The 27,525-nt window shown below is 35.0% G+C and overlaps 2 protein-coding genes across 2 annotated transcripts in view; both read left to right on the top strand.

The window, feature by feature from the left end:
- LOC123840618 (A disintegrin and metallopeptidase domain 3-like) overlaps window positions 1–27,525 on the top strand; it is a 130,987-nt gene that overhangs the window by 13,578 nt on the left and 89,884 nt on the right. Inside the window, exons 4-6 of the mRNA XM_064583833.1 lie at window positions 1,543–1,621; window positions 18,759–18,835; window positions 19,313–19,490. Of these exons, the coding sequence (XP_064439903.1) occupies window positions 1,543–1,621; window positions 18,759–18,835; window positions 19,313–19,490 (334 nt within the window). The remainder of the gene's footprint in view (window positions 1–1,542; window positions 1,622–18,758; window positions 18,836–19,312; window positions 19,491–27,525) is intronic.
- On the top strand, window positions 25,069–26,814 carry LOC123840617 (trifunctional enzyme subunit beta, mitochondrial-like). Its single transcript, XM_045870369.3, has one exon. It carries the CDS (start codon window positions 25,081–25,083, stop codon window positions 26,200–26,202), a length of 1,122 nt encoding a protein of 373 aa, XP_045726325.1. The 5' UTR covers window positions 25,069–25,080; the 3' UTR covers window positions 26,203–26,814.

Raw genomic sequence — 27,525 nt, 5'->3', positions numbered from 1 at the left:
TGTTTTTTCCATTAAGTGGTCATGTGTATTTCTTTTTTTTTTTTTTAAAGATTTTATTTATTTATTTGTGAAAGAGAGAATGAGAGAGAGCACATGAGAGGGGGGAGGGTAAGAGGGAGAAGCAGACTCTCTGCCAAGCAGGGAGCCTGATGTGGGACTAGATTCAGGGACTCCGGGATCATGACCCGAGCCGAAGGCAGTTGCCCAGCCAACTGAGCCACCCAGGCGCCCTGGTCATGTGTATTTCTATTAATTCATTGATTAAGGCAGACTTTTTTGTTATTTTGTGTAGAAGCAAAAGTATACTTTTGAAGACCCAGGATGAGTGAACTTGCAAACTAAAGTTTTATCCTTTTAATTATGCTTGTCAGTAATCTGTTGAATTTCCTTCTACTGGCAGATGCTTCTGGATTCCCATTTCCACCACCTCCATTGACATGCTTAGTTACTAAAATGTGGCTCTGCCCTTGGGCCAGAATTCATGTTCCAGGTACTTGCTCCTAAAGCAACCTGTGTCATTTGGCGTTGCCCTTGAATATATGTGGACTCTGAGCTGATAAATATCGGTGTTTTGTTTTGTTTTGTGTTTTTTCTGGGAAGCTCTCTAGTTTTGTTATTTGAATTGAGAAAAAGGAAGAGCTGTCTGGAATGAGAGAAGATGAAGCAGGTCTGGAAAGAGAAGTAGTGGTGAATGTGCATACTCCGTGAGTGCTCTGGTCCCTCTTTGATTCTGGCCTTGAACTGCCCCTTGGTGTTTGGAATCCTTGAGAAACCCCAGTCTCCTGGCAATAAATCCTGGGGTCAGATTATTCCATAACAATCACTATCTTCTCTGTAAGATTACGCTTCGGTACCATTTATATGAGGCTTGTCTGTAGGATTCATGTAGCTTATGAAATGTGAGCAAAGCACTAATCTTCTGCTTCTAAACAAAGGCTTTAGGAACTATTGTATGCTTCTACAATTTCTTTTCTCCTTCTGCTACAAGAAAGGCATGTTCCACAGGGTAGGAGGTATGTCTTTTCCCGGGTTCCAGAATGAACGCTGTGTGGAGCTGAACCTGCAATAAACTTGTGAAGAAACATTCATTGTTGTTTTGAGGCATTAAGAATTTGTGGGGTTGTTCTCACCACAGTATAATTTCATGAAAACTAATGGAAAAAGCATATATTTTTTGTTTATCATTCTATGGCTACTGGTTAGCAAATGTTAACAAATTAGTAAATATTTATGCCATGAGATTTACTGATTGTTGACTCTATAAGAAAATTTTGCCATGGAAATCTGGAAGTCCTGGTTTCTAGTATACAAAGATCTATGTCATTATGGTGTGTCCCTACTGCTATAGATTATACTGCTTAGTATTTTTTCTTATACAAAATATGCTATCAGAAGGCAAATGAGATAATGAAGAGATGAGTCCATTTAAGTTTTGGATATTTGAACTTGTAAAATTGAAAGTGAATTTTAATTTCATGATTCTGCTTTTGTTAATGTTAATGTTACTATTACAATGAAGTGTCATTACTTTGGTTGAATTAGGTCATTTTTAGACCCTCATTTCCTGGTGTATGCATACAACAAATCAGGAACATTGTATCCAGATTCTTCATTTATAAAGGTAAGTTTTCCTTTATGCTCTGTAGATTTATGTTTTTTTATATCATTAAGGTGCCATTGGCAGGAAGAAAAAGAATGCTTTCTGCCCCACAGAATTATTGGGCAAACATCAGAAGCCCAAATATCAATTACTATGAAGGCAGATTGACCAGAACAATTACTTTTCAAATTTGGAACTCTGGGATCTCTTATCAAAAAAGGTTGTTTAAACCATTGGAAGTATTAGTAGGGGTCTGAGAGAGAAAGAAAATGGGTTAAGGACTAAGAATAAGAAGCCCCTAAATACAGAGTCATTTTAATTGAGATGTCATAGGACCTGACCAGTGTAGGAAGTGGTGGAAATTACAATTATCGTGTGGTTTCACTCATAACTAGAACATAAGGAATAGTGAGGAGGAACATAGGGGAAGGGAGGGAAAACTGGGAAGAAATCAGAGAGGGAGACAAACCATATTAGACTCTGGACTCCAGGAAACAGAGGGTTGGGGAAAGGGAGGGGGATGGCGGATAGGGTAACTGGGTGATGGGACATCACGGAGGACACGTGATATGGTGAGCACTGGGTGTTATACGCAACTGATCAATCATTGAACATTATATCAAAAACTAATGATGTACTATACGTTGGCTAATTGAATTTGAATAAAAAATATATGCATAAAAAAAGAAATTAAATTTCTGAACAATCACATTCCCACAAAGAAACATCAGGTCTACATGTTCTCACACTTTACCTTCTCCAATCTTTAACTATTTATGGTAATGCTTCTATGAACATGCATGTGCAATTTGTTGTGTGGACATAATTTTTTATTTTTCTGGGATACATGCCCAGGAATATGATTGCCAGGTCATATGGTAAGTATATGTTTATTTTTTTAAAAGAAATTATTAACTATTTTCCAGAGTGTCTGTACCATTTTACATCTCCACTGGAAATGTAGGAAAGATAGAGGGTCTGCATGTTTGTCATCATTTGATCAGTATTTAAAATATTTTAAAATTTTAGTCATTTTGATAGATGTATAGTGATATCTCATGTAATTTTTAATTTGCATTTCCCTAATGTCCAGTATTGTTGAATATATTTTCATGAAATGAAATATCTATTAATGTCCTTTACCCGTTTTCTAATTGGGTTGGTTGGTTTTTTATTGTTGATTTTTATGCAGTTTATATATTCTAAATACAAATCCTTTGCCAGATAGGTTGTTTGTCAATATTTATTCCCAGTCTGCAGTTTGTCTTTTCATCTTGTTCATAAGGTCTCCCATTGATTAGAAATTTTTAATTTTGATGAGAGTTAATTTATCAACTTTTCCTTTTATGAATGGAAGTTTGGGTATCAAACTTAAGAACTCCATTTATCCCTAGTTCCTGAAGATTCTATGTTTTTTTCCCCCTAAAAGTTTTTCAGTTTTATTTACATTTAATTGTATGTCCACTGTGAGATAATTTTGTGTAAGGTGTGAGATTTGGATCAAGGTTAATTCTTTTGACTGAGGATGTGCATTTATTTGTTTCAACATCATTGATACAAAAGGCTATTCTGTATTGAATTGCTCTTGCATCTTTGTCAAAAAGTCAGTAGGGCATATTTTTGTGGATATATTTTTGGGTTCTTTATTCTGTTCAGTTCTTCTATGTGTCTATACTTCTGCCACTAACATGCTGTCTTCTTTAGTTTACTTGTAAATTAAGCATTTATATAGACTGCAGTGATTCCTCCTACTTTATTCTTTCTCCAGATTTTTAGACTATCATAGGTATTTTGCTTGTTCATGTACATTTCAGGCTAAATTACTTCATGGATACAAACAAACTTGCTAGGATTGTGATAGACATTGTGTTAACCCTGTAGATCAATTTGGGGAGAATTGACATTTTTGCTATGTTGAGTCTTCTAACCTGTGAATGAAGTGAGACTCTCCATTTATTTGATCTTTTTTCCTTATGTCTTTCAATAACATTTTGTAATTTTAGCATGCATATCCTGTACATAGTTTTTTTAGGTTTATACCGAAGCATTTCATTTTCTTTGGATCAAATGTAAATGGTATTGTATTTGAATTTCAGTTTCCACATATTGTTATCTAGAAATGCAATGTATTTGTGTTGGTCCGGTATCCTACAACCTTGCTGAAGTCACATACTTTATGTTTTTTTTTTTTTTTTTAAGATTACTTGAGATTTTTTACATAGATGTGTCTTTTATAAATACAGACATTTTTCTTTTGTCCTTTTCAATCTGTATGCTTTTTATCTCTCTGCTTTGCCTTACTATGCTTGCTACAACTTCCAGTACTGTGCTGAATCACAGGAGTGATTTACCTTGTTCTCCATCTTAGGGATAAAATAGTCATTCTTTCCACATTGAGGATAATGTTAGTTGTAGGTTTTTTTTTTTTTTTAAATATATTCCTTAAAAATATGAGGAAATTCTCTATCTCTAGATTGCTAAGAGTTTCCCACCCCCCATCAAGGGGTATGTATTTAATTGTATCAGATGACTTTTCTGTATCAGTTGATATGATCATATGACTTTTTTAGCCTCTTGATATGACGGATTGCACTGATTGATTTTCAGATATTAAAACAATAGTGCATATCTAGAAAAGCTACAACTTGGTCCTAGTGGATAATTCTTTTTATCCATGACTGGGTTTGATTTGCTAATAATTTCTTGAGGATTTTTTTTTGTCAAAGTTATTGAGAAATATTGGTCTGTGGTTTTCTTTTTTTGTACTGACTTTGTCTAATTTTTGTAGTAGAGTAATACGGGCCCTATAAAACAAATTTGTTTTATTTTCTGGAAGATGTATAAAGAACATGCTAATTTTTAAGTTGTTTGGTAAAATTTTTTAGTGTCCTCACAGGCCTGGGGACTTGTGTGTGTGTGTGTGGGAGGGCAGATTTTTTAATTACCGACTCAGTTTATTTAATAGTTACAGGAATATCTTGTTTATCTGTTTCTTTTTTTTTTTTTTAAAGATTTTATTTATTTATTTTGAGAGAGAGAATGAGATAGAGAGCATGGGGGGGAGAGGGTCAGAGAGAGAGGCAGACTCCATGCTGAGCAGGGAGCCCGACGTGGGACTCAATCCCGGGACTCCAGGATCATGACCTGAGCCGAAGGCAGTCGCTTAACCAACTGAGCCACCCAGGCGCCCTGTTTATCTGTTTCATATGTATTGTTTGGGTTGTTTGTGGTTTTTTAAGGAATTGGTCCATTCCATCTCAGGTGTGGAATTTAGGGGTATAATTTTGTCATAGCCCTTATTATCTTTTTAATGATTATAGGAGTGTTTTTTTCTGACATCAGTGGTGGCTGTCTTCTCTCTTCATCAGTCCTGCTAGAGATTTTCCAATTTACTGAATTTATCAAAGAATCAGCTTTTTCTTGCCTTTTCTATATTTTTGTCTTATTTTCAATGTCATAGCATTTAGCTCTTATGTTTATTGTTGTCTCCCTTATACTTTTCTTTGAGTTTCTTTTTTCCAGTTTGTTGAGGGAAAAACATATTACCAATTTGTGACCCTTTCCTCTTTTGTGTTGTAAGCATTTTAGTACTAAAATTGCCTACTCAGCACTGCTCAAGCTGCAGCCTACGATAGTATGTTTTATTTTCAGTTTGATACAGTTATATGTATTTTTAAAATTTCCTTTGAGGCTTCTTGTTTGACACATGGAGTTTTAAAAAGTGTGTTGTTCAATTTCCAAATGTTTGGAGATTTTTCCTGTTGTCTTTGTCTGCTGATTTCTAGTTTGATTTCATTATGGTTAGAAAATATATCCTATATGATTTCAATTCTTTTAAATTTGTGAAGGTTTGCTTTACTATCCGGTATATTATATGTGTCAATGAAGGCTCTTGGAAAATTGAAAAATATGTGTATTCTGCTCTTGGGTTGGAATCTTCCATAAATGTCATGTAGATCATATTGATTGATGTTGTTCAGTTCTGTATTTTTACTGATTTTTCTGTCTAATACTATCAATAACTGTATGATACATATTGAATTCATCATTATTGTGGTTTTTTTTTTTTTTTTTTTTTTTGTCTTTCTCTTTCAGTTGTATCAGTGTTTGCTTCACGTATTTTGAAGCTTTGTTGTTTGATGCCCAATACATTTAGGATTGCCGTGTCTTCTGGACAGATTGATGCTTTTATGATTAGGTAACGATTCCTTTTGTCCCAAGTAGATTTTTTTACTAGTAAGTCCACTTTGTCTGATATTAATAAAGCCACTTCGCTTTATTTTTATGAATACTCACATGATACATATTTGTCCATTCTTTTAATCTCAGTCTACCTATGTTATGTTTGAAATGAGTTTCTTAAAAGAGTATTTAGTTGAGCCATAGTGTTTCTTTTTCTCCCATTTACCCTGGTGCACAGTATTTTATTTGGTATTTTTAGACTATTTACATTTAAAATAATTATTGATATATTGGGGTTTATAACCCTAATGGCTTGTCCTTTGTTCGTGTCTTCTTGCCTTCTTCTGGGTATTTGGACATTTTTTAGGATTGCATCATGAATTATTTATGGTCTTTTAAAGTATTTTCCTTATTATAGTTTTCTTAGTGTTTGCTGTGGGTATTACAATATACATATATAACTTACAATATAGCTTACTATTATGTAGACTTTTTACTATTTCAGTAAAATATTGAAACCATACTTCTGTTTGAGTTCCTTTATCCTCTGCACTTTTAAAATACAATTGATAAAAATTCCTTTACATATATTAAGCATCAAATGATATTGTATGATTTTTGTTTCAACCACAAAATGTGATTTAAGAAACTCATGAGGGAAAAGATTGCCCATTATATTTACCACGATTTTAATCCATTCTATTTTTCCCCATTCCTTATGATGCTCCAAGCCTTCATGTGATATTACTACCTTTGTTTTTTGGAGTTTCTTTTTGACATTCTTTAAGGGTATGTGTGCTAGTTATAAAATCTAGTTTTCCTTTTTTGAGAAAGTGTCTTTTTTCCTTCATTCTTAAAGGGTGAATTTGCCAGATACAGAGTTCATGTTTGACTGTACTTTTCTTTTAGCAGTTGAAAATTGCTATGGTGTTTCTTCTTAGCCTTCATTCCTTCAGATGTGAGATCTGCTGTCATTCAAGTTGGTGTTTCCCTATAGGTTATGTGACATTGCTTTCTGGTCACTTTGAAGATATTTTTATTGCTTTTATTTTAATTATGATAATCTATTTATTGTGGGTTGCATTGGGTCCATTCCCTTTGCAGTTTGCTTAGCTTATGGAATCTAAACGTTTATATGTCATCCATCAGTGTTGTGAAGTTTTCAGTCTTATTCTTTTGTCTTATTTTTAATTTATATTTTACTTTCTTGTGGTAAAAATACTTAAATGTGAGTTCTGCCATCAACAAATTTTGCGTATACATTTTTGTCAATTATAGTATGATGTTTTACAGAAGATCCTAGAGCTTATTCATCTTGCTTGACTGAAATATTATGCCCATAAGTTAGTACTCCCCATTTCTCCCTCTCCCCAGCCCATGGAAACCACCATCCCACTCTCTGATGGTATGAATCTATTTCAGATGTCTCATATAAATGGAATCATGCAGTATTTGTCTTTCTGTGACTGACTTCTGTGACTGAAATCACTTAGCATGATGTCCTCAGGGTTCATCCATGTTATCACATAATGCAGAATTTGCTTCTTTTTAAGATTGCATAGTATCCCATTGGATGTGCCCTGCGTTTTCTTCATCCACTCATCTGCCGATGCCTGGTTAGTTGTTCCCACATCTTGGCTATTATGGATAGTGCTGCAGGGAACATAGGAGATCCAGTGTCTGCTTGAGGTCCTCATTCCCATGCTTTTGGTAACTACCCAGAAGTGACATTTCAAGATCATATGGTAGTTCTATTTCTAGTTTTTAGAGGAACCTCCATACTGTTCTCATCAGCAACTGCACCATGTTGTATTCCCACTAACAGTGTGCAACAGTTCCACTTTCTCCATGTCCTCACTAACCCTTGTTGTTATTTGTTTGTATGATAATAGCCATCCTAAGTGGTGGGAGGTGATTTCTTACTGGCGAATTGACACTTTGATCATTATAAAATGTCATTTGATTCTTGTGTCAGTTTTGACATAATGTCTATTTTGTCTGATATCAGTATAACTACATCTACTCCCTTTTGGTTGTCATTTGCTTGGAATATCTTTTTTTATGCCTTCACTTTCAGCCTATATGTGCCCTTAAATCTGAAGTGAATTTCTTTCAGACAGCGTATAGTTGGATATTGCCTTTTTTCCCATTCAGCACTCTTATTATGTCTTTTGTTTGTGTAGTTTCATCGATTTACATTTAAAGTTATTATTTATAGGGAGGTTATTTACTGTTGTCACTTGTTAATTGCTTTGTGATTACTTTGTCTTTTCTTCTCTTGCTCTCTTCTATTGTGTTTCATGGATCTTTTTAAGTATGTTTTGATATTTGGTCTTTTTCTTTTGTGTTAATTATATTGGTATTTTCATTTTGGCTACCATGGGACTTACATGAAATGTCATATAGCTATAATAGTGTATTGTAAGCTGGTAAGAACTTCAACTACATGCAAAAATCTGCAATTTTATTACTCCCCCTCACATTCATTTTGTTTTTAATGCCAAAATTTACATCATTTCATATTGTGTATCTTTTAACATATTTTTAGTTATAGTTATTTTTAATATTTTTGTCTTTTAAGTGTTCCACTAGAATTAAAAGTGATTTACCCACTATCATTATATTAATTTAGTATTCAGCATTTTCCATATATTTACCTTTACTAGTGATTTTCACTTTTATATGCTCATGTTGCTGCTTAGCACCCTTTAGTGTCAATTTGAAGAACTACCATTCATATTTCTAGTCATGCGGATATAGTGGTGAGAGATTACCTCAGTTTTGTCTGGGAAAGTATTCATCTCTCCAGTTTTTAAAAGACCTAATTTTTTCATGAGCAGTTTTGGGCTGGCAGCAAAATTAAGAGGAAGGTACAGGCATTTTTAAATATTCCCTGGACCCACATGTTCATAGTCTCTGCTGTTAGTGACATCCCCAAGCACAGTGATAGATTTATTACAATTGAGGTAGCTGTGTGAAACATGTCATACTTACTCTTGGTTTTGTACATTTCATGGGTTTGCACAAACTTATGACGTGTCACCATCGTAGCATCATACAGAATAGTTTTGCTACCCTAAATAACCTCTGTGCTCCACCTATTCAACCTTCTGTCCTCCTCTCACCCTGAGAACTACTCATCTTTTTACTGTCTCCATAGTTTTGCCTTTTCCAGAATGTCACATAGTTGGAATCATACCCTATAAAGCCTTTCAGATGGGCTTCTTTCACATGGTAATATACATTTAAGATTCCTCCATGTGCTAACATGGGTTGATAGTTCATTATTATCAGCACTGAAGAATAATCCATTGTTTGGATGTACCACAGTTTATTAATCTGGTCACCTACTGAGGGACATCTACATTGCTTCTGAGTTTTGACAATTATGAATAAAGCTGCTATAAGCCATGTTTGCAGGTTTTTGTGTGGACATAACTTTTCAGCTCCTTTGGGTAAATAAAAGGAGTAAGATTGCTGTTTCATATGTTAAGAGTATGTTTAGGTTTGTAAGTAGCCCCGAAATTCTTTTCAAAATGGCTCTGTCATTTTGCATTCCTACTAGCAATGAATGAGAGTTTTTGTCGATCCACCCACTTGCCAGAAGTTGTGGTTATCAGTTCTTTAGATTTTGGACAATTTAATAATTGTATAGTGATATTTCATTGATGTTTTAATTTTTTAAATTTAAATTAAAAATTTTTTAGCTTTCTGAGGTATGATTTACAAATAAAATTGTATCTAAAATGTACAAATGTGATTGGTTCACATACATATGCTTTGTAGAATGTATAATCAGGTTAATCAACACATCTATCACACCTCAAGTGGTTTTCTTTTGTGTGTGTGTGTGTGTGTGTGTGTGTGTGTGTGTGGTGAGAACACTTAAGGTTTACTCTCAGCAATTTCAAGTATATAACACAGTATTATGAAGTGTAGTTACCATGCTGTATATTAGATCCCCAGAGCTTACCCATCTTTATAACTGAAGGCTTATACCCTTTGACCAGCATTTCTCCATTTCTCCCAATCCCCACCACCTGTTAACCACCATTCTACTTCTGTTTTAATGAGTTCAACTTTTTGTTTTTAGATTCCACACCTAAGTGAGATCACGTAGCATTTGTATTTCTCTGGCTAATTTCACTTAGTACAATGTCCTCAAGCAAACTTGAGATAAATCTATTTTGTTGTTGCAAATGGCAGGATTTCCTTCTCTCTCATGGGTGAATAATATTCATATATATGTACCACATTTTCTATACCATTCATCCATCCTCGGACAGTTAAGTTTTTTCCATATATTAGGTATTGTGAATAATCCTGCAATGAACATATGAGTGCAGATGTCTCTTTGAGAAACTGATTTCCTTTCTTCTGGATATATATCCAGAAGTGGGATTGCTGAATAATATTTTAGTTCTATTTTTAATTTTTTGAGGGATCTCCATATTGTTTTCCATAATGACTATACTCATTTACATTCTTCAAACTGACTGTGTACAATGGTTCCTTTTTCTTCACATCCTTGTCAACACTTGTTATCTCTTGTCTTTTTGATAAAAAGCCATCCTATTGGGTGTGAAGTGATAGTTCATTGTGGTTTTGATTTGCATTTCCTGATATTTAGTGATGTTGAGCACCTTTTTATCTATCTGTTGGCCATTTATATATCTTCTTTGGAAAAAGTATCTTTTCAGGTCCTTTGCTCATTTTGTATTTGGATTATTTGTTTTTCTGCTATTGAATTATATAAGTTCCTCATATATTTTGGTTAACCCCTTATCAAATAAGTGGTTTGCACATGTTTTCCCCTGTTACATAGATTACCTTTTCATTGTGTGGATTGCTTCCTTTGTTATGCAAAAGCTTTTTAGTTTGATGCAGTTCCATTTTTAAATTTTTGCTTTTGGTGTCAAATCCTCAAATCCAGAAAATGACTGCCAAGACCAACATCAAGGAGGTTTTTCCTGTTTCTTCTAGTTTTATGGTTTCACATCTTGTATTTAAGTCTTTACTCCATTTCAAGTTAATTTTTGCAAGTAATGTTATTTTGCATGTGGATATTTAGTTTTTTCAGAACCATTTATTAAAAAGACTGTCTTTCCCCATTGTGTATTTTTGGCACCCTTGTGAAAGATAAATTGATGTTATATGTGTAGGTGTATATCTAGGCTCTTAATTCTGTTCTTTTGGTCTATCTGCTGGTTTTTAAGCCAATATCATAGTTTTCTGATTACTATAAATTTGTCCTAGATTTTAAAATCAGGAATTATGATACCTCAGGTTTCTCCAGATTGCTTTGGCTATTTGGGGTCTTTTGTGGCTCCATAAGAATTTTAACATTTTTTTTTCTGGTTCTGTGAAAAATGCCAGTGAATTAGGGGTTGCTTTGGATTTGTAGATTGCTTTAGGTAGCATGGACACTTAATAATATTATTTTTTCCAATATATGAATGCAGGATATCTTAGCATTGTGTCTTCATCAATTTCTTTCATCATTGTATTATGGCTTTTAGTGTATAGGCCTTTCACTTCCTTTGTTAAATTTATTCCTATTTTATTCTTTTGGCTGCTGTTGTAAATGGGATTGCTTTTTTAATTTCTCTGGTATTTATTGTATAGAATCACAACTGATTTTTACATGTTGATTTTGTTTCCTAAAACATTACTGATTTTTCTTTTTTAACCTGTTGCTGTGATTGCTTACATTACTTCATTTTTGAATGTTGAACCAGCTTTGCAAACTTGAGATAAATCTAACTTGGTTTTGGTTTATAATTCTTTTTATTCATTGTTGGATTTGATGTGCTAATTTTGTTGAGGATTTGTGCATATATATTCATGAGAGATATTGGTCTGAAGTTTTCTTTTAATATTTTTGTCTGGTTTTGGTATTAGGGTAATACTGTCCCCAGAGAATGGGTTAGGAAGTATTCCCTCTGCATCTATACTCTGAAAGAGTGTGTAAAGAATTTGTATAATTTCTTCCTTAAGTGTTTGGAAGAATTCAAAGATGAACCCATCTGGTCCTTGTGCTTTCTGTTTTGGAAGATTATTAATTTTTGATTTGATTTCTCTAATAAATATAGACCCATTCAGACTGTATATTTTTTTTAAAAAAAGATTTTATTTATTTATTTGAGAGAGAGAGGGAGGGAGGGAGAACACAGAGGGAAAGTGTGAGGGAGAAGCAGACTCCCCACTGAGCAGAGAGCCCAGTATGGAACCTGATCCCAGGACCCTGAGATCATGACCTTAGCTGAAGGCAGACACTTAACTGACTGACTCACCCAGGCACCCCAGATTGTATATTTCATCTTGTGTGAGGGTTGACAAATTGTGTCCTTGAAGGAATTGGTCCATTTCATCTACATTTTCAAATTTGTGGGTGTGGAATTGTTCATCATATTCCTTTATTATCTTTTTAGTATTTATGAGAGCTGTAGTTATGCTACCTTTTTAATTCTGATATTAGAAATTAGTGTTCTCTCATTTTTACTTAGTTTGCCTGGCTAGAGCTGCGTTGATTTTATTGATATTTTCAAAGAACCAGCTTTTGGTTTCATTCATTTTCTCTATTGATTTCCTGTTTTCAGTGTCATTATAATTTCTTCAGTTTACTTTGTATTTAATTTGCTCTTCTTTTTTTAGTTATGTAAGTTGGAAACTTAGATTGTTGATTTTAGGTCTTTCTTCCTTTTTAATGTAAGCATTAAATGCTATAAACCTCCCCCTAAGCACTATTTTTGCTGCATCTCACAAATTTTGAAAAGCTGTGTTTTATTCCATTTAGTTAAAAATATTTTAAAATTTCTTTTGAGATTTCTTTTTTGTTCTATGTGTCCTTTAGAAGCATGTCTTTAATCTCATGTGTTTGGGATTTTCCAGCTATCTTCTTGTTATTGATTTATGGTTTAATTCCACTGTAGTCTGAGAACAGACACTCTATGATTTCTATTCTTTGAAGTTTGTTAAGGTATTTTTTATGACTCAGAATGCCTGTCTTGGTGAATGTTCCATATGGAGTTGAGAAGAATGTATATTCTGCTATTGTTGGATGAGGTAGTCTGTAGATGTCAATTATATCCAGTTGATTGATGATGTTGCTGAGTTCAACTGTGTCCACTTTCAAGTAACACTATAGCATATCATAGGTAGTGTGAGTCCTTTACAATAAAAAAAATCCTAGTTCTTTCCCCCTATCCCTTGTATCATTGCTGCCATTCATTTTGCTTATATATAAGCAGATATATATATAACACACACACATATATATGAAATATGTAGTAAAAATGCATATCTTTTATATATGGTATCTGTGTAAGCATATGTAGTTAAATATATTGTTGCTATTATTTGAACAATTGTTATATCAGTTAAGCATAAGAAAAATAAAAGTTTTTATTTTACTGTTATATTCCTTCTTCAGTAGTCTGCCTTTATGGAGATTCAAGTTTCTGACCTATATCATTTTCCTTTTCTATATAGAATTTTTAAAATTTTTTCTTGCAAACAAATCTACTAGCAATAAATTCCCTCAATTTTTGTCTCATAAAATCTTTACTTCTTTCCTTTTGAAGGATAGTTTTTTAGGGTATAGAATTCTAGGTTGGTGGTTTGGTTTTTTTTTTTTTTCCTCTCAATGCTTTAAATATTCACTCTAGTCCCTTCTTGTATGCATGATTTATGAAGAGAAATCTTATGATTCTTACTATTGTTCTTCTGTAGGCAAGGTTTTTTCCCCTCTGGCTTCCTTTAGGATTTTTTTCTTTATCTTTGATTTTCTATAATTTGAAAATGATATGCCAAGGTGTAGGTTTTTTTTTTTTAATTCTGTTTTAATTCTGTTTTTTAATTCTTTGAGCTTTCTGGATCTGTGATTTGGTATCTGACATTAATTTACAGAAATTGTCAGTTACTATTGTTTCAGGTATTTCTTATATTCCTTTCTCTTTTTCATATTCCCATCATGTGTATGTTGCAACTTTTGTAGTTGTCCCATAGTCTGTGAATATGTTCTTCTGTTTTATTCTTTGTTTTCTTGCTTTTTAGATTTTAAAGTTTCTGTTGATATATCCTCAAGTTCAGAGATTCTTTCCTCAGACACTTCCATCTACCAGACCATCAAAGGCACTCTTCATTTCTGTTACAGTTTTTTTTTTTTTTTTTAATCTCTAGCTTTTATTTTGGGTTCTTTCTCATGATTTCTAACTCTATGATTACATTGCTCATCTGTTCTTGCATGGTGTCTGATTTATCCATTAGAGCCCTTAGCATAACAATAATTAATGGTTGTTTTAAATTCTCAATCTGATAATTCCAGCATTCCTGCCATGTCTCATTCTGATGCTTGCTCTGTCTTTTCAAATTGCATTTTTGTCTTTGGCATTTTTTTTTGATAACTGGACATGATGTACCAGGTAAAAAGAACTGCTATAAATATGCCTTCAGTAATGTAGTGGTGAGGTATGGGGAGAGAGGAAGTGTTCTGCAGTCATATGATTAAGACTCAGGTTTTTACTTGGCCTATGCCTCTGGACTGTGCACAACACAAATCTTTCTCAGTTTCTTTTTCTTCCTCTTTGGGTGGGACAGAATGGCCTGAGTGGGCTGGAGTTGGGTATTTCCCTTCCGCATGTCAGTTAGGCTTTGATAATTTCCCAGCAAATTAGTCTTTAGTTTTATGGTTCCACTGATATCAGGCCTTGTTAAGAACAGAATGCTCTGATGTATTTCAAAATAGTCCCTTTTCTCATCCCCTTACTGAAAGCATGAGGGATTTTTCTCTGATATTTACTATGGCATGTTTGTCATGCTTCTGGATGTAAATGTCACAAAACTGTGGGGACTCATTATGAGTTTCTTTGGAATTTTTACTTCTCAGGATTGTCCACACTGACTGTCTAGCATTTCATCAATTACTGTGAGGATTAAATACCCTAACACTATTTTCCAGCAGCACTTTTTACTACTTCTGCTTCAGTAAGCTGTAACTTCCCATGTTTCCCTGCCTACCTCCCCAATTTTGGGGTCTATGGTTTGCTCTGTGTCCTCACCTCTATTCCAGATCTAAAAAATGTTGTTGATTTTTCAGTCTGTTAGGCTTTTTACCTATAGTTAACATGGAGTGGTAACTTCTAAGTTCCTTGTATGTATAACCATAGACCAGTCTCTTCATTTCTTTAGTTTTTCAGGGCATAATATTTTTGGTTGACTTTTTTTTCTCTCTGTCAGCACTTTGAATATATCATCTCACTTCCTTCTGTCTTGCCAGGTATCTGCTGAAAAATCCATGGAAACTCTTAAGGCTCTTCCATCATATGTGACAAATCACTTTCTCCTGATGCTCTCAAAATTCTTTCTTTACATTTGACTTTTAACAATTTGATTATGTATATCTGAATGTGGATTTCTTTAGGACCATTTTATTTGGTGTTTTGAGCTTCTTGGAAATGGATATCCATTTCCTTATATAGGTTTGGGAGTTTTAGACATTATTTGAACAAGCTTTCTGTTTTTTTAATTGAGATATATTGATATATAATATTGTATAACTTTAAAGTGTACAAGGTGTTGATTTGATGCATTCATGTGTTGCAATACGATTACCACTTTAGTGTTAGCTAACACCTCTATTATGTCATGTAGTTATTCCTTTCTTTCTCCCTCTTTTCCTTCTGAGACTTCCATAATGTGGATAGTGTTCTTCCTGGTAGTGTTCCACGTCTTTTAAGCTTTTTTCACTTTTTCAGTCTCTTTTCTTTTTGCTACTCAGACTTGTCTTCGAGTTCAGTTATTTTTTCTTATGCTTGATCCAGTCTGCTGTTGAAACTTTCTAGTGAATTTTTCTATCTCCTTTTGAAATTCTCACTTAGTTTGTGCATTTTTTTTTTTACCTTAGTGAGTATCTTTATGAGAGTTTTTTTTTAATTGAGGTATAATTTACATTAACGTTATATTCATTTCATTTATTCTTTGTCAATATATTTGTATATATTGCAAAATGATCACCACAGTTAGTCTAGTTAACATCCCTCACCATACAGTTACTGAATTTTAAGATATAGTCTCTTAGCAACTTTCAAATATGCAGTGCAGTATTACTAATTGTAGTTGCTGTGTTGTACATTACATCCCATTACTTATTATTTTATAATTGGGAGTTTGTATTTGAGGATTATTTTTAATTCTCTGTACAGTAAATCATTTAAGTTAATTTCAATATGTTCAATTTCTGGAGATTTATCTTGTTCCTTTGTTTAAAACATCTTTTCCTGATTCTTCATTTTACTTGACTCACTGATTTTTTTTGGCTAATAGTCAAAGCAGTCAACTCTCTCAGTCTTCACCAACTGGCCTTGTGCAGAAGTGGATTCCCCAGATCAGCCTTGCCATTGATTTTGGGGGCCTTTACTAACTTTTTGTCTCTTCAAGGAGAAGTAGGCACCTGTTTTTTTCCTGCTTTCTCTGTGCTAGACAGAAGGGAGGGTCAATAATCTCAACCATCCCAAACTGCTGCCTCTGGTCTCTTGTAGGCAAATAGATTCTGCCAGATCTATCAGTGCTACAGGATTCGTAAGACAGATGCTAATTCTATGGGCAGTTTTGGTGAAGTGGAGACACTACATGCATGGATCAACTTTTTCCTTTTCCAGTGAGAAACAGAAAGCTAGGGTTTTTCATTCACTCACTCTGTGCTGAGTTGTGGGGGTTGCAAATCAATGATTTGTACTAGCCCAAGTCACTACCTCTGTTTTACCTGGGTGGCTAAGACTGTGTTGAATTTATCAGGACTCCTAAGACTGGTGATACAGATACTAGTTCTTTGGGTAGCCCCCTCAGAACAATTGGGGCGCTTGACATGTGAACAAACCCCTTTCCTTCCCCGGTCAAGCTGGGAGCTGGAAAGTCACTTGAGATCATATGGCAGTGCTCTGGGCAGTGCCCCTGTTGAAAGGTACACCAAATCTTCATATTGGCTTTGGTGAGTTTGATTTTGCATTCTTCTAGGGTGTGCCTTTCAACTAATTTCTGATTAATTATAAAGGGAATTTGTCCATGAATTGTTACTGAATTGGTGTATTTGTCCTATGGTGGAAGGCCCAGGGCTTCTTACTCCATTCTTCCTGACCAGAAATTCAGCCTTTATTTCTTTTTCCTTTTTTTTTTTTTTTTTTAAGATTTACTTATTTGAGAGAAAGAGAGTGCATGAGCTGGGGGGGGAGAGGAGTGGCAGTGGGAGAAGGAGAAGCAGGCTCCCCATCCTGCTGAGCCTGCTCCCAGAACCCTGAGATCATGACCTGAGCTGAAGGCAGATGCTTAACTGACTGAGCCACCCAAGTGCCCTCAGCCTTTTTTCTTTGAGTACTTTTCAACTCCACATTCTTTCTGTTTTCTTTCATGGATTCTGATATGTATTTTAGATCTGGTATTGTTCCAGAAGTTATTGAGGCTCCATGCATTTTCTTAGCTCATTTTTCTCTGTTTTATGTATTGAGTAAATTCTACTAATCTGTCCTCAAGTTCACTGATTCTATCCCTTGTCATCTCCAGTCTACTTTTGAGCCTATCCAGACATTTGTTTTATGTGTATATATTTTTCAGTTCTAATACTTTGTTTTTTATGGCTTTTATTTCTATTCTGTCTTTTGTTTCAAGATAATTTGTAATTGTTCATCGAAACAGTTTTCCATGGCTGCTTTAAAATCTTTGTCTGATAGTTCCAACATGTGGCTTATCTCAATACTGGCATCAGTTGGTTGTCTTTTCTCCCTTTTGTTGTGATTTTTCTGGTTCTTGGTATAGTGGGTGATTTTCACTTGTATCCTTGATGATTAAATCTTCTGTTTTTGAAGAAGTCACCCAGTTTAGGTTTAGATTTAGTGTGGTGTGTTGTTCCAATGACACTTTAGCTTTCTTATAGCTTTTAATGTTATTCTGTTGAACTTTGTTCTTCTGGCTCTACTGGACTTCTGCTATTGCAGCCTGTGGTGGTAAGAGGTACTTACCTGGACCACCTTGTACTGCTAGATGGGGTCAGATGATGAGGGATAAATGGGATGGACAGCATTTCTTCTGGCTGTACTCCAGCCACTTGATGTCAGTGTGCCTCTCACTCTATTTTTGCTAGTCCCCCTTCAGTGAGGAAAGTTCCTATCTGGAACTGATGGAAATAATATATATCACAGCTAATAACATATAATAATAACATAGAAACAAATTCATAGGAATGTGATGATACTAAAGTTTTCATAGCACAGCATTAGCAAAGGAACAGGGCTGACTGTAAACATCACTAGACTTTTAAGGGAAGAGAAGGGAATATTCACTGAAAAAGATTATTAGGGGAGAACCTGGGAAGCTTAATGCTGTGAAAGTCCATGGGGAGGAGAGCTTGAACTAAGGATGATTAACTTGGTGAGATATTAAAGAGAAAGATAATGAAGAAATTTCAGTTAAGATACTTTTGGGTTACTTAAAAAAAAAAACAAGTGAAATGTTCACATTTGAAGTCAAATTAATGCTGTGAATTACATCAAGTTAGTAGTTATAAACTATACATTTAAGAAATGTGGCTGAGAGAGAAAAGAAGCAGATAAAAAAGTTGTTTGTCAAATATTTAGAATTAAAGTAAGAATTATTTGGGGGAAAGATAGGAGTCATGACTATTCTTAGGCAAAAATGTTTAAGAGGAAGAGATTGCAGATAATGGAATATCTGGTAGATAATATTATGGTAATGGCTAAATTAAATGTTTGATGATATCTAGGAAGTAAGGATACACCAAAAACTTTATTTACAAATCATTCATGCACTTGTTGTGATGAGTACCAGGTGTTGTATAGAAGTGTAGAATGACTGTGTTGTGCACCTGAAGCTAATATTACACTGTGTGCTTAACTAACAAATTTAAATAAAAACTTAAAAAAAATCCAAATCATTCATGAATGTATCTTTGTGTACTCCTGTTTAGGGCCATTGTCTTTATCAAGGATATGCTGCAGAAGTTCCAAAATCAGTTGTGACACTTAGCACTTGTTCTGGACTCAGGTAATGGCATGTTCTAGAGATGTACCTGATTGAAAATCTTGTGTGACCCTTTAATTTTTAGAAACATCTTGAAGGATAGAGTGAAGACAAAAAAATAGACACCTTGATTGTGTTTCTTCTCATATACTTTCCTTTCTTCCTCCTCATCTTATCATTTTTCCTATTCTCTTTGTCTCTATCCTAGGCTGGCAGTCATAAAACTTATGCAGGAAAACCTCCACTAGTATGAAGAATATTCACATGTCTTAGCCACACTAGCAACACAATGACTTCTAAATGCCATAATAGAGAGAAGAAGCTGTAAAATTGTGTTTGAAAGTTTACCCAAGTAAGAAGAGATGATTCTTAGATATTAGGCCACAAAGACCACTGTTAAATTCCCATAAATTTTTTTAATTTAATGTTGATTTATATTTCTCCACGGGTAGTCTACATTAACTATCGTTTTATTTCTTTTTTACGTGTTTAAATACCTAGGGGATTATTGCTGTTGCAGAATGTCAGTTATGGCATTGAGCCATTGGAATCTGCAGCTGCTTATGAGCATATGCTTTATCAAATAAAGAATAATAAAATTGATTTTTCCCCTGTACAAAAAAATTATCCTACGACCCAACTGGTAGATCAGTCCTTCAGGATTCTTGTGAAATCAGAAGTAAGTAACCACTTCTTTGTTATCTTCAATTGTGTTATCTTTGATAAATTTATTCACATTGGAACTGTTACATTTGGAAACAAATTTAAATGATATTAATTATATTAAAATCTTGGGGCACCTGGGTGGCTCAGTCGGTTAAGCGGCTGCCTTCGGCTCAGGTCATAATCCCAGGGTCCTGGGATCGAGCCCCACATCGGGCTCCCTGTTCAGCAGAGAGCCTGCTTCTCCCTTTCCCTCTGCCTGCCGCTCTGCCTACTTGTGCTATCTCTCTGTCAAATAAATAAATTAAAAAAAATTTAAAAAATTATATTAAAATCTCGTGTTGCAAGATATTTATTTTAAGTATATTTTTATGTTTAGTTATATGATATATAGAAAATGTAATATATATAAACACACATAATTAAAAAATCAAAATTCTCACATTTTCCTAATTGCAAGTATGTTGATGCATATATACATACTTGCCCTGTTTTTGAATTAACATTCTATTAATATAATGTTACACAAGTTCTTGTGGCTAAAACTTGGCTGAGTAACATAACTTTCCTGTGTGTAAATTTTCTTATTTCTAAAAAAAATAATAAAAATAATACCTAACTCATACAGTTATTTCAAAGATTAAATACATTTATAAATGGAAATTACTTAGCATAGTATGTAGATAAAAAAGTGATCAGTAAAAATCATTGTTATTATTTGCTTACCATATTTTCTGATGTAGTGGAACAATGTATTTGGAAGTCATTATGGAAAGTTTGGGTACAAAACAAAATGTAGTAATGAAGTAAAATAGAAACAAAAATTTCAGAACCAAAGAAGAAACCAGGGATATCATTGCAGGAATGGAGATAAGTCAGGGTTGATATGTTTGTGAATTTTATATCTTTCATGAAGTAACTTGAAAATTGCTTTTCATTCTGAATTTGATAGGCTTAGATCTATAGGTTTAGTTAAACATATTATCACATGACTAGTGCTTTTACGAGCATGAATAAAGAGAATGAGTATCTTCAATATATCAGATTTTTAAGAGGAACAGAAAAAAATAACATAAAGACATATTTTAGGCATATTTTTACATTCATGAAAGTAAACACAAAGAAACTTATAAACAAAGTGAACACCTTCATTATAATTCAGAGTTAAAAAGTAGAACAGAAACCAAACAAAATACTATAAAGGGCTTATCTACTGAAAGCCTATTAAACACATGCATTTATCCCTCTTGTCCCTTTTTAAAAACCCACTAAATGAAAAGGTATTTTTAAAATGGCATAAACATACAAACACAAACAGCACAGGAGAGGAGAAATAACAATGGACATTAAATATCAGATAGCTGATTTAGCCCCCAAAAAGGAGAATCCTAAACTGGTAATGTTAAGAGTTAGCTGGACAGTTAGGTAGTCAGGGCCAGGGTCCCCAAAAAGAAAACAGGGAGCCAGGACAGCTAAGACAAAACTGGACTACCATCCTATTTTATAGCTTAAACAAGACAGCAATAGCCTCCCATTTTGCACTAATGTAAAAGTGACTTTTGCAAAACATCCTGATACATCAATTGACCATAAAACATTTGTCACTATCATGAGCTGAGGCAGTTAAGACATAAGTCTCCAGATGTCAGCCCAAAAAGACCATCAGCACGTAAACATTAACGTGTTAGGTAGACAGGTGCATGATCAAAACCCTGATTGGCATGACTTAGCAACCCAATCTGCAGGGGGCCCACACTCTGGTTATTTAAAATAGTTCTGTAAAAGAGCTTGTAAAAACCCCTGATTTGAACGCCAAAATGGCAACCCTCTCGGGTCCCTTCCCTCTTTGGAAGCTTTGTACTATCGCTCAGTAAGCTTTGCTTTGCTGCCCACCACTCTTCGTCTTGTCTACCTCTTCGTTCTTTGAAGTGACATGACCAAGAACCCTAGGCACTAAAGGAAAAGAAATCCTGAAACAGTAATTGGAATAGGCTCTGGGAAACTTGACATGTACTGCAGTACTATTCAGATGTTTCTTGAATTGCAATAGGAAGTGATTTTAAAAGTGGACTTAAGATAATTGGTTGAAATAAGTTGTGTTGGTATTTAGCAATCCTGTTTTCCTGTCCTAATGAATTGTTTCTGTTGTAGACTGACAGATCATTGAAGGCTGTTTTCTGTGGGGATTCTATGAAATGGGGACACCTGTCACAGATGTTCTATTGTATTTCCCAATAGAAGAGGAATACCATACTGAAACTAGTGTGTTTAATTTAAACTTGGCACATTGGATACTGGGAACCAGGCTTACACATTCTAAGAACTGTATTGAAAGACCCCTCTTAAGGAAGGAATTAAACCAGCCAAAAGAATAAAAACTATTCATATTGACAGCATTTTCCCAACCAACAACCCAGACACATTGCTTTCTCTGAAGACAATAGCCTATAAACTCCATATATGGTCATAGAGATGTTGGAATAAGCTGTTAAATATTCAATTGCTAATATGAGGGGGCACTAGACATATGATGAAACAATTTAATATGGATGATAGAGACATGAAAAAATCAAATTTTTAAAGTTTGAGGTACCAAAGAATACAGAGGGTGAGAAAACAAAATGGCAACATCCTCTGAGGAGTAAGAGAAAATATTTCATCCACAAATTTAAGAATGGAGTGCTATTTAAAGAATAATGCTTAGCAGATAAGTAAGAAGTCATAGAAACTTAAAAGTATGATAATAAAAATTAAAAAAAAAGAAAATAAGAAGTTCTTAAGATAAAATTCCAGGAATCAAACAAAAAGTAAAGTACAATGACAAATGACAGGGAAACTTGAGAGATAAGAAATTTAAGTTAAAATAAGAGTTTGGGTGATACAATAGGAGTTCCCAGTATGAATAAACAGAAAATTGAATTGAATAAATCACAAAATAATCCAAGAAAAATTCTCAGAATTATTTAAGGTGAATATCTGAACTGATATTTTAAAAATCTGGTTTCTTATGTATGCTCAAGAAGTAGAATAGCATGAAATTTCCCAGCAGCAATACTGGAAATTGAAAGGCAATACAACAATTACTTAAAGTAAGGCAAAGTAATTTCCAGTCTATAATTCTGTACAAAGCCAGAACTACATAACTGAGATATTTTTATTAATTTTTATAATTTCTTTTTCTCCTAATGGAAATGTTCTTGCCCCAAAAGAAAGCAAACAACAATTAAACAGTAAAAAAAGAGACTCTACTCTCATCCTGATTGAAGATAGTAGCCAGATGCAATCACAACCAAATTCACAAACAATAGTTGCCAAATATCATAAACTTTAACCAAATGAAAAGATGGAAGAACTGTGTAAGCAGCTGCCCTCAATCTGTATTTTTCATGAGAATCTCTATTAGGTCAAATCCCACCAGGTGCTGAAGCAAAAATTCCAACTGTCAGGGGCTTAACAAGTTTATGTCTTGCCCATGAAAATACCGAAGTGGTGAAACTCTCCTGGTTGATTCCCTTCGTAGCTCTGACTCGGGGACTGTAAGAGTCCCCTACTAGATTATTTGAATTGAGTCAGAGCAAGGGGCACCTCGATACAGTTGAGCCTGGACAGGTGTCTCACTGACATCTCTTCTCTTGGAAAAGGGAGCAAACATTCTTAGATAATTGGCCATTTCTTATAATAAAACAAAAGTGTAATAAAAGTCACTAAACCCCACCCATTGTTCAAGAATGGTTTGACTTGAAAGAACTACATATATTCTAAAATAATAATAATTAGAAAGGAATAAACATGGAGTATATGAAATATACATATAAAATGTAAGAAAAACGCAAAATCCAAAGTGAATGAAAAAGCTCTATGTACTGCCTCACAGGTGCCGCATACTGTTCTAAGAGCTTGACATATATCCCGTCTTTCCAACTTGTTGAACAATTCTAAAAGTTAGTATGGTTGTCCCCCTTTTCAGATCAGGAAACAGAGATTTAGGGAGTTAGTTATTATCCTGGGGCACCTGGGTGGCTCAGTCGTTAAGCATCCGCCTTCGGCTCAGGTCATGATCCCGGGGTCCAGGGATTGAGCCCCACATCGGGCTCCCAGCTCAGTGGGGAGCCTGCTTCTCCCTCTCCCTCTGCCTGCTGCTCCTCCTGCTTGTGCTCTCTCTCTCTGTCAAATGAATGAATAAAATCTTTAAAATAAATAAATAAATAAATAAATAAATAAATAAATAAATAAATAAATAAATAAATAAATATGTATCCTGGGAAATTCTTTGTTAAAGTATAGCATTAAAACGCCAACCCAGGTAATATGATCCCAGAGATATATTCTGTAGTAGTCTAATGGTCTACCTTTTTTTTTTTTTTTTTAAAGATTTTATTTATTTGTTCATGAGAGATAGAGAGGCAGAGGCAGAGGGAGAAGCAGGCTCCCTGCTCCGCAGGGAGCCCGATGTGGGACTCGATCCCAGGACCCTGGAATCATGACCCGAGCTGAAGGCAGACGCTTAACCGACTGAGCCACTCAGGCGTCCCTAATGGTCTACCTTTATATGGTCTGATAAAAGATCCTTGTAAAAGCTCAGGAAATAAATGTAGGAGAAAAATAAATCTATTTTAAAAATGAAAGCCATTGATAATAAGACTAATGAATAACAGAGTAGACACTGTGGTAAACCCCAATACGTGATATTATAGTCAGATTTGAGTATAGAAAGTAATTATATAAAACTGATGGTAGAGAAAAACCTAAGAATCTGTGATGGTGAATTTTGTGTGTCAGCTTGGCTGGGACATATTGCTCAGATAGTTGGTCAAATTTTGTGGGTGTTTCTGTGAGGGTGTCTTTGAATAAGATTAACATCTAAATCAGTGGACTTTGAATAAAGCAGAAATGTCCTCCATAATGTGGATGGACCTCATCCAATCAGTTGATGTCCTAAATAGGACAAAAGGATGGACCTTCCCACAGAATTGTTCAGCCAACTGCCTTAAGACTGGAAATGTATAATTATGTGAGCCAGTTCCCTATAATAAATCTAATTATAACAAATTGTAATAAGTGTTCAATTTTTCTGGGGAATCCTGACTAATGGAGTATGAAAGACTGATAAGAGAAATTCAAGATAATTAAAATTGCCATTCATGAATAAAATAGCACCCAGAATATTCCAGGTTATTAAAGAATAAAACCTTGTTGAATAAAAGAATCCTGAATTTGAAAATTTTCTCAAAAAACCCTGATAAAAACTGGCAACACCAAGATATAATGTGGTTAATATTCTGGACTTAATAAATAATGAATAATTCAATAGGAATCTTGGCATCAAAGAGAGTCAACCTCAAAGGTGGAAAAACTCAGATTGGCTTTAGCCTTTGCCAAAATGAAGTGCTCATAAGATAGTCAAGAATGTCTATCTAGGGGATGTAGAGAATGGCCTTTTTAAGGGGTGTAAAATATCCTAACATTTTTTTTACCCAGTCCAGTTGCCATTATGGTATAAAAACATTCTTTCTTTTTCAAGAATTCTGACTATGGGATTTTGAGGCATTATTACTTAAATCAGTACAGGAAAAGAGGAATTAAATAAAACTTCATATAAGGACCTGATGCCACATGATTTGGCTAGAGCAGCACTTTCGGGTTTGCTGCATCGGACCAGTGTCGCGAAGGATGTTGATTATATCATCTTTGGCACGGTGATACAGGAAGTGAAGACTAGCAATGTGGCTAGAGAGGCTGCCCTCGGAGCTGGCTTCTCTGACAGGACTCCTGCTCACACTGTCACCATGGCTTGCATCTCTGCCAACCAAGCCATGACCACAGGTATTGGCTTGATCGCTTCTGGGCAGTGTGATGTGGTCGTGGCAGGTGGTGTAGAGTTAATGTCTGACGTCCCTATTCGTCATTCAAGGAAAATGAGGAAAATGATGCTTGAGCTCAATAAGGCCAAGACTCTGGGTCAGCGACTTTCTTTAATCTCGAAATTCAGATTGAATTTCCTATCACCTGAGCTCCCTGCAGTGGCTGAGTTCTCCACCAGTGAGACTATGGGCCACTCTTTAGACCGGCTGGCCACTGCCTTCGCTGTTTCTCGACTGGACCAGGATGAGTATGCGCTGCGTCCGCATAGCCTGGCCAAGAAGGCACAGGATGAAGGCCTCCTTTCTGATGTTGTACCCTTCAAAGTACCAGGAAAAGATACAGTTACCAAAGATAATGGCATTCGTCCTTCCTCTCTGGAGCAGATGGCCAAGCTAAGACCTGTATTCATCAAGCCCTATGGCACGGTGACAGCTGCAAATTCTTCCTTCCTGACTGATGGTGCATCTGCAATGCTGATTATGGCAGAGGAGAAGGCTCTGGCCATGGGTTATAAGCCGAAGGCATATTTGCGGGATTTTGTCTATGTGTCTCAGGATCCAAAAGATCAACTTTTACTTGGACCAACATATGCTACTCCAAAAGTTCTGGAAAAGGCAGGATTAACAATGAGTGATATTGATGCTTTTGAATTTCATGAAGCATTCTCAGGTCAGATTTTGGCTAATTTTAAAGCCATGGATTCTGATTGGTTTGCACAAAACTACATGGGTAGAAAAACCAAGGTTGGGTCACCTCCTCTGGAGAAGTTCAATAACTGGGGTGGATCGCTGTCCCTGGGACACCCATTTGGAGCTACTGGCTGCCGGTTGGTCATGGCGGCTGCCAACAGATTGCGGAAGGAGTGAGGCCAGTATGGCTTAGTGGCTGCCTGTGCCGCCGGTGGGCAGGGCCATGCTATGATTGTGGAAGCTTATCCAAAATAATAGATAATGAAGAGGTGACCTGGAGTTTCTGTGCAACACTTGCACTAGGCAATGCCATTCCAATGCATTACTAAATGACATCCTTAGTTCCTAGCTCCTCTTAGGAAAACACGACCCGTGGCCTTCTGTCAAATACTTCGCAATGAAACCTTGCTAGTGCTCTGAGCTTTCCAGAAATCGTGGCTTACTGCTCTTTCAGGGATTTCTTAGTCACCAGAATCACACAGTTATAACGTTTAAAGCAATTGTTTTTGGTTTCTGTTTTCATTAAATACTAAGAGTTGCAATTTGGGAAAGAGGTTAGCTGAGATTTGGAGTCATCTTTATAACATTTGCAAATTACACTCTTTTCCTGTTTGTGACCTAAAGACCAAGTGTTTTCTATGAAATACAAACCGATGTGCCTAAAGAAACTTAATTATGGAAAGATAATTCAGAGTTTAAATGTTCCTGACAACTTACAGTAAATGTTTAGATGTATAAGTACCCTATTAACCTTAATAAAGTGAGAAAGTATTGAAAAAAAAAAAAGAACATCTATGAGTATCTACAGCTAACATAATGAATGTAAGTGACTGAATGTTTTGCCCCTGTTACGGACTGCTTGCTGTGTTTCCCAAATTTATATGCTAAAACTCTAACCCCCAGTAGGATGGCATAAGGAGGCCTTTGAAAAATAATTAGGATTAAATTAGGTCATTTGTGAGCATAGGGTCCTTATGATGGGATTAATGCTTTTATTAAATAATGAATCATGGAACACTACATCAAAAACTAATGATGTAATGTATGGTGATTAACATAACATAATAAAAAAAAGAAAAAAAAGGAAGAGACATGGATCTCTCTCTCTCTGCTTTGTCATGTGAGTATACAAAAGGAAGATGGCCATTTGCAAACGAGGAAGAGTGCTCTCACCAGACACCACATCTGCTGATGTCTTGATCTTGAATTTCCCAGCCTCCGGAACTGTTGAGAAATAAGTGTTTGTTGTTTAAGCCACCTAGTCTATGGTATATTTGTTATAGCCTGAACTGACTAAAACAGACCCTAAATTAGGAATAATTCAAGGCTGTCTGCCCTCACTATTTCCAGTCAACGTTTTACTAGAGTTTCTGGATAGTACAATAGGAAAAAGAATAATAATAAATGCCATACATTTTTTTAAAGGAAAAATATAACCTTATATTTTTAGTGACCTAACTCTGTTTGTAGATCACAAAGAAAATCTTCCAATGCTATCAG

This window comes from Mirounga angustirostris, unplaced genomic scaffold, assembly GCF_029215605.1.
Source record: "Mirounga angustirostris isolate CCGP_5_RB_7025 unplaced genomic scaffold, mMirAng1.0.hap1 SCAF_2, whole genome shotgun sequence".
Lineage (NCBI taxonomy): Eukaryota > Metazoa > Chordata > Mammalia > Carnivora > Phocidae > Mirounga > Mirounga angustirostris.
This window is presented reverse-complemented; position numbering and strand designations above follow the sequence as displayed.

Excerpts from the sequence above, each read along its gene's own strand:
- LOC123840617 (XM_045870369.3), top strand. The coding sequence starts at position 25,081 with ATGCCACATGATTTGGCTAGAGCAGCACTTTCGGGTTTGCTGCATCGG.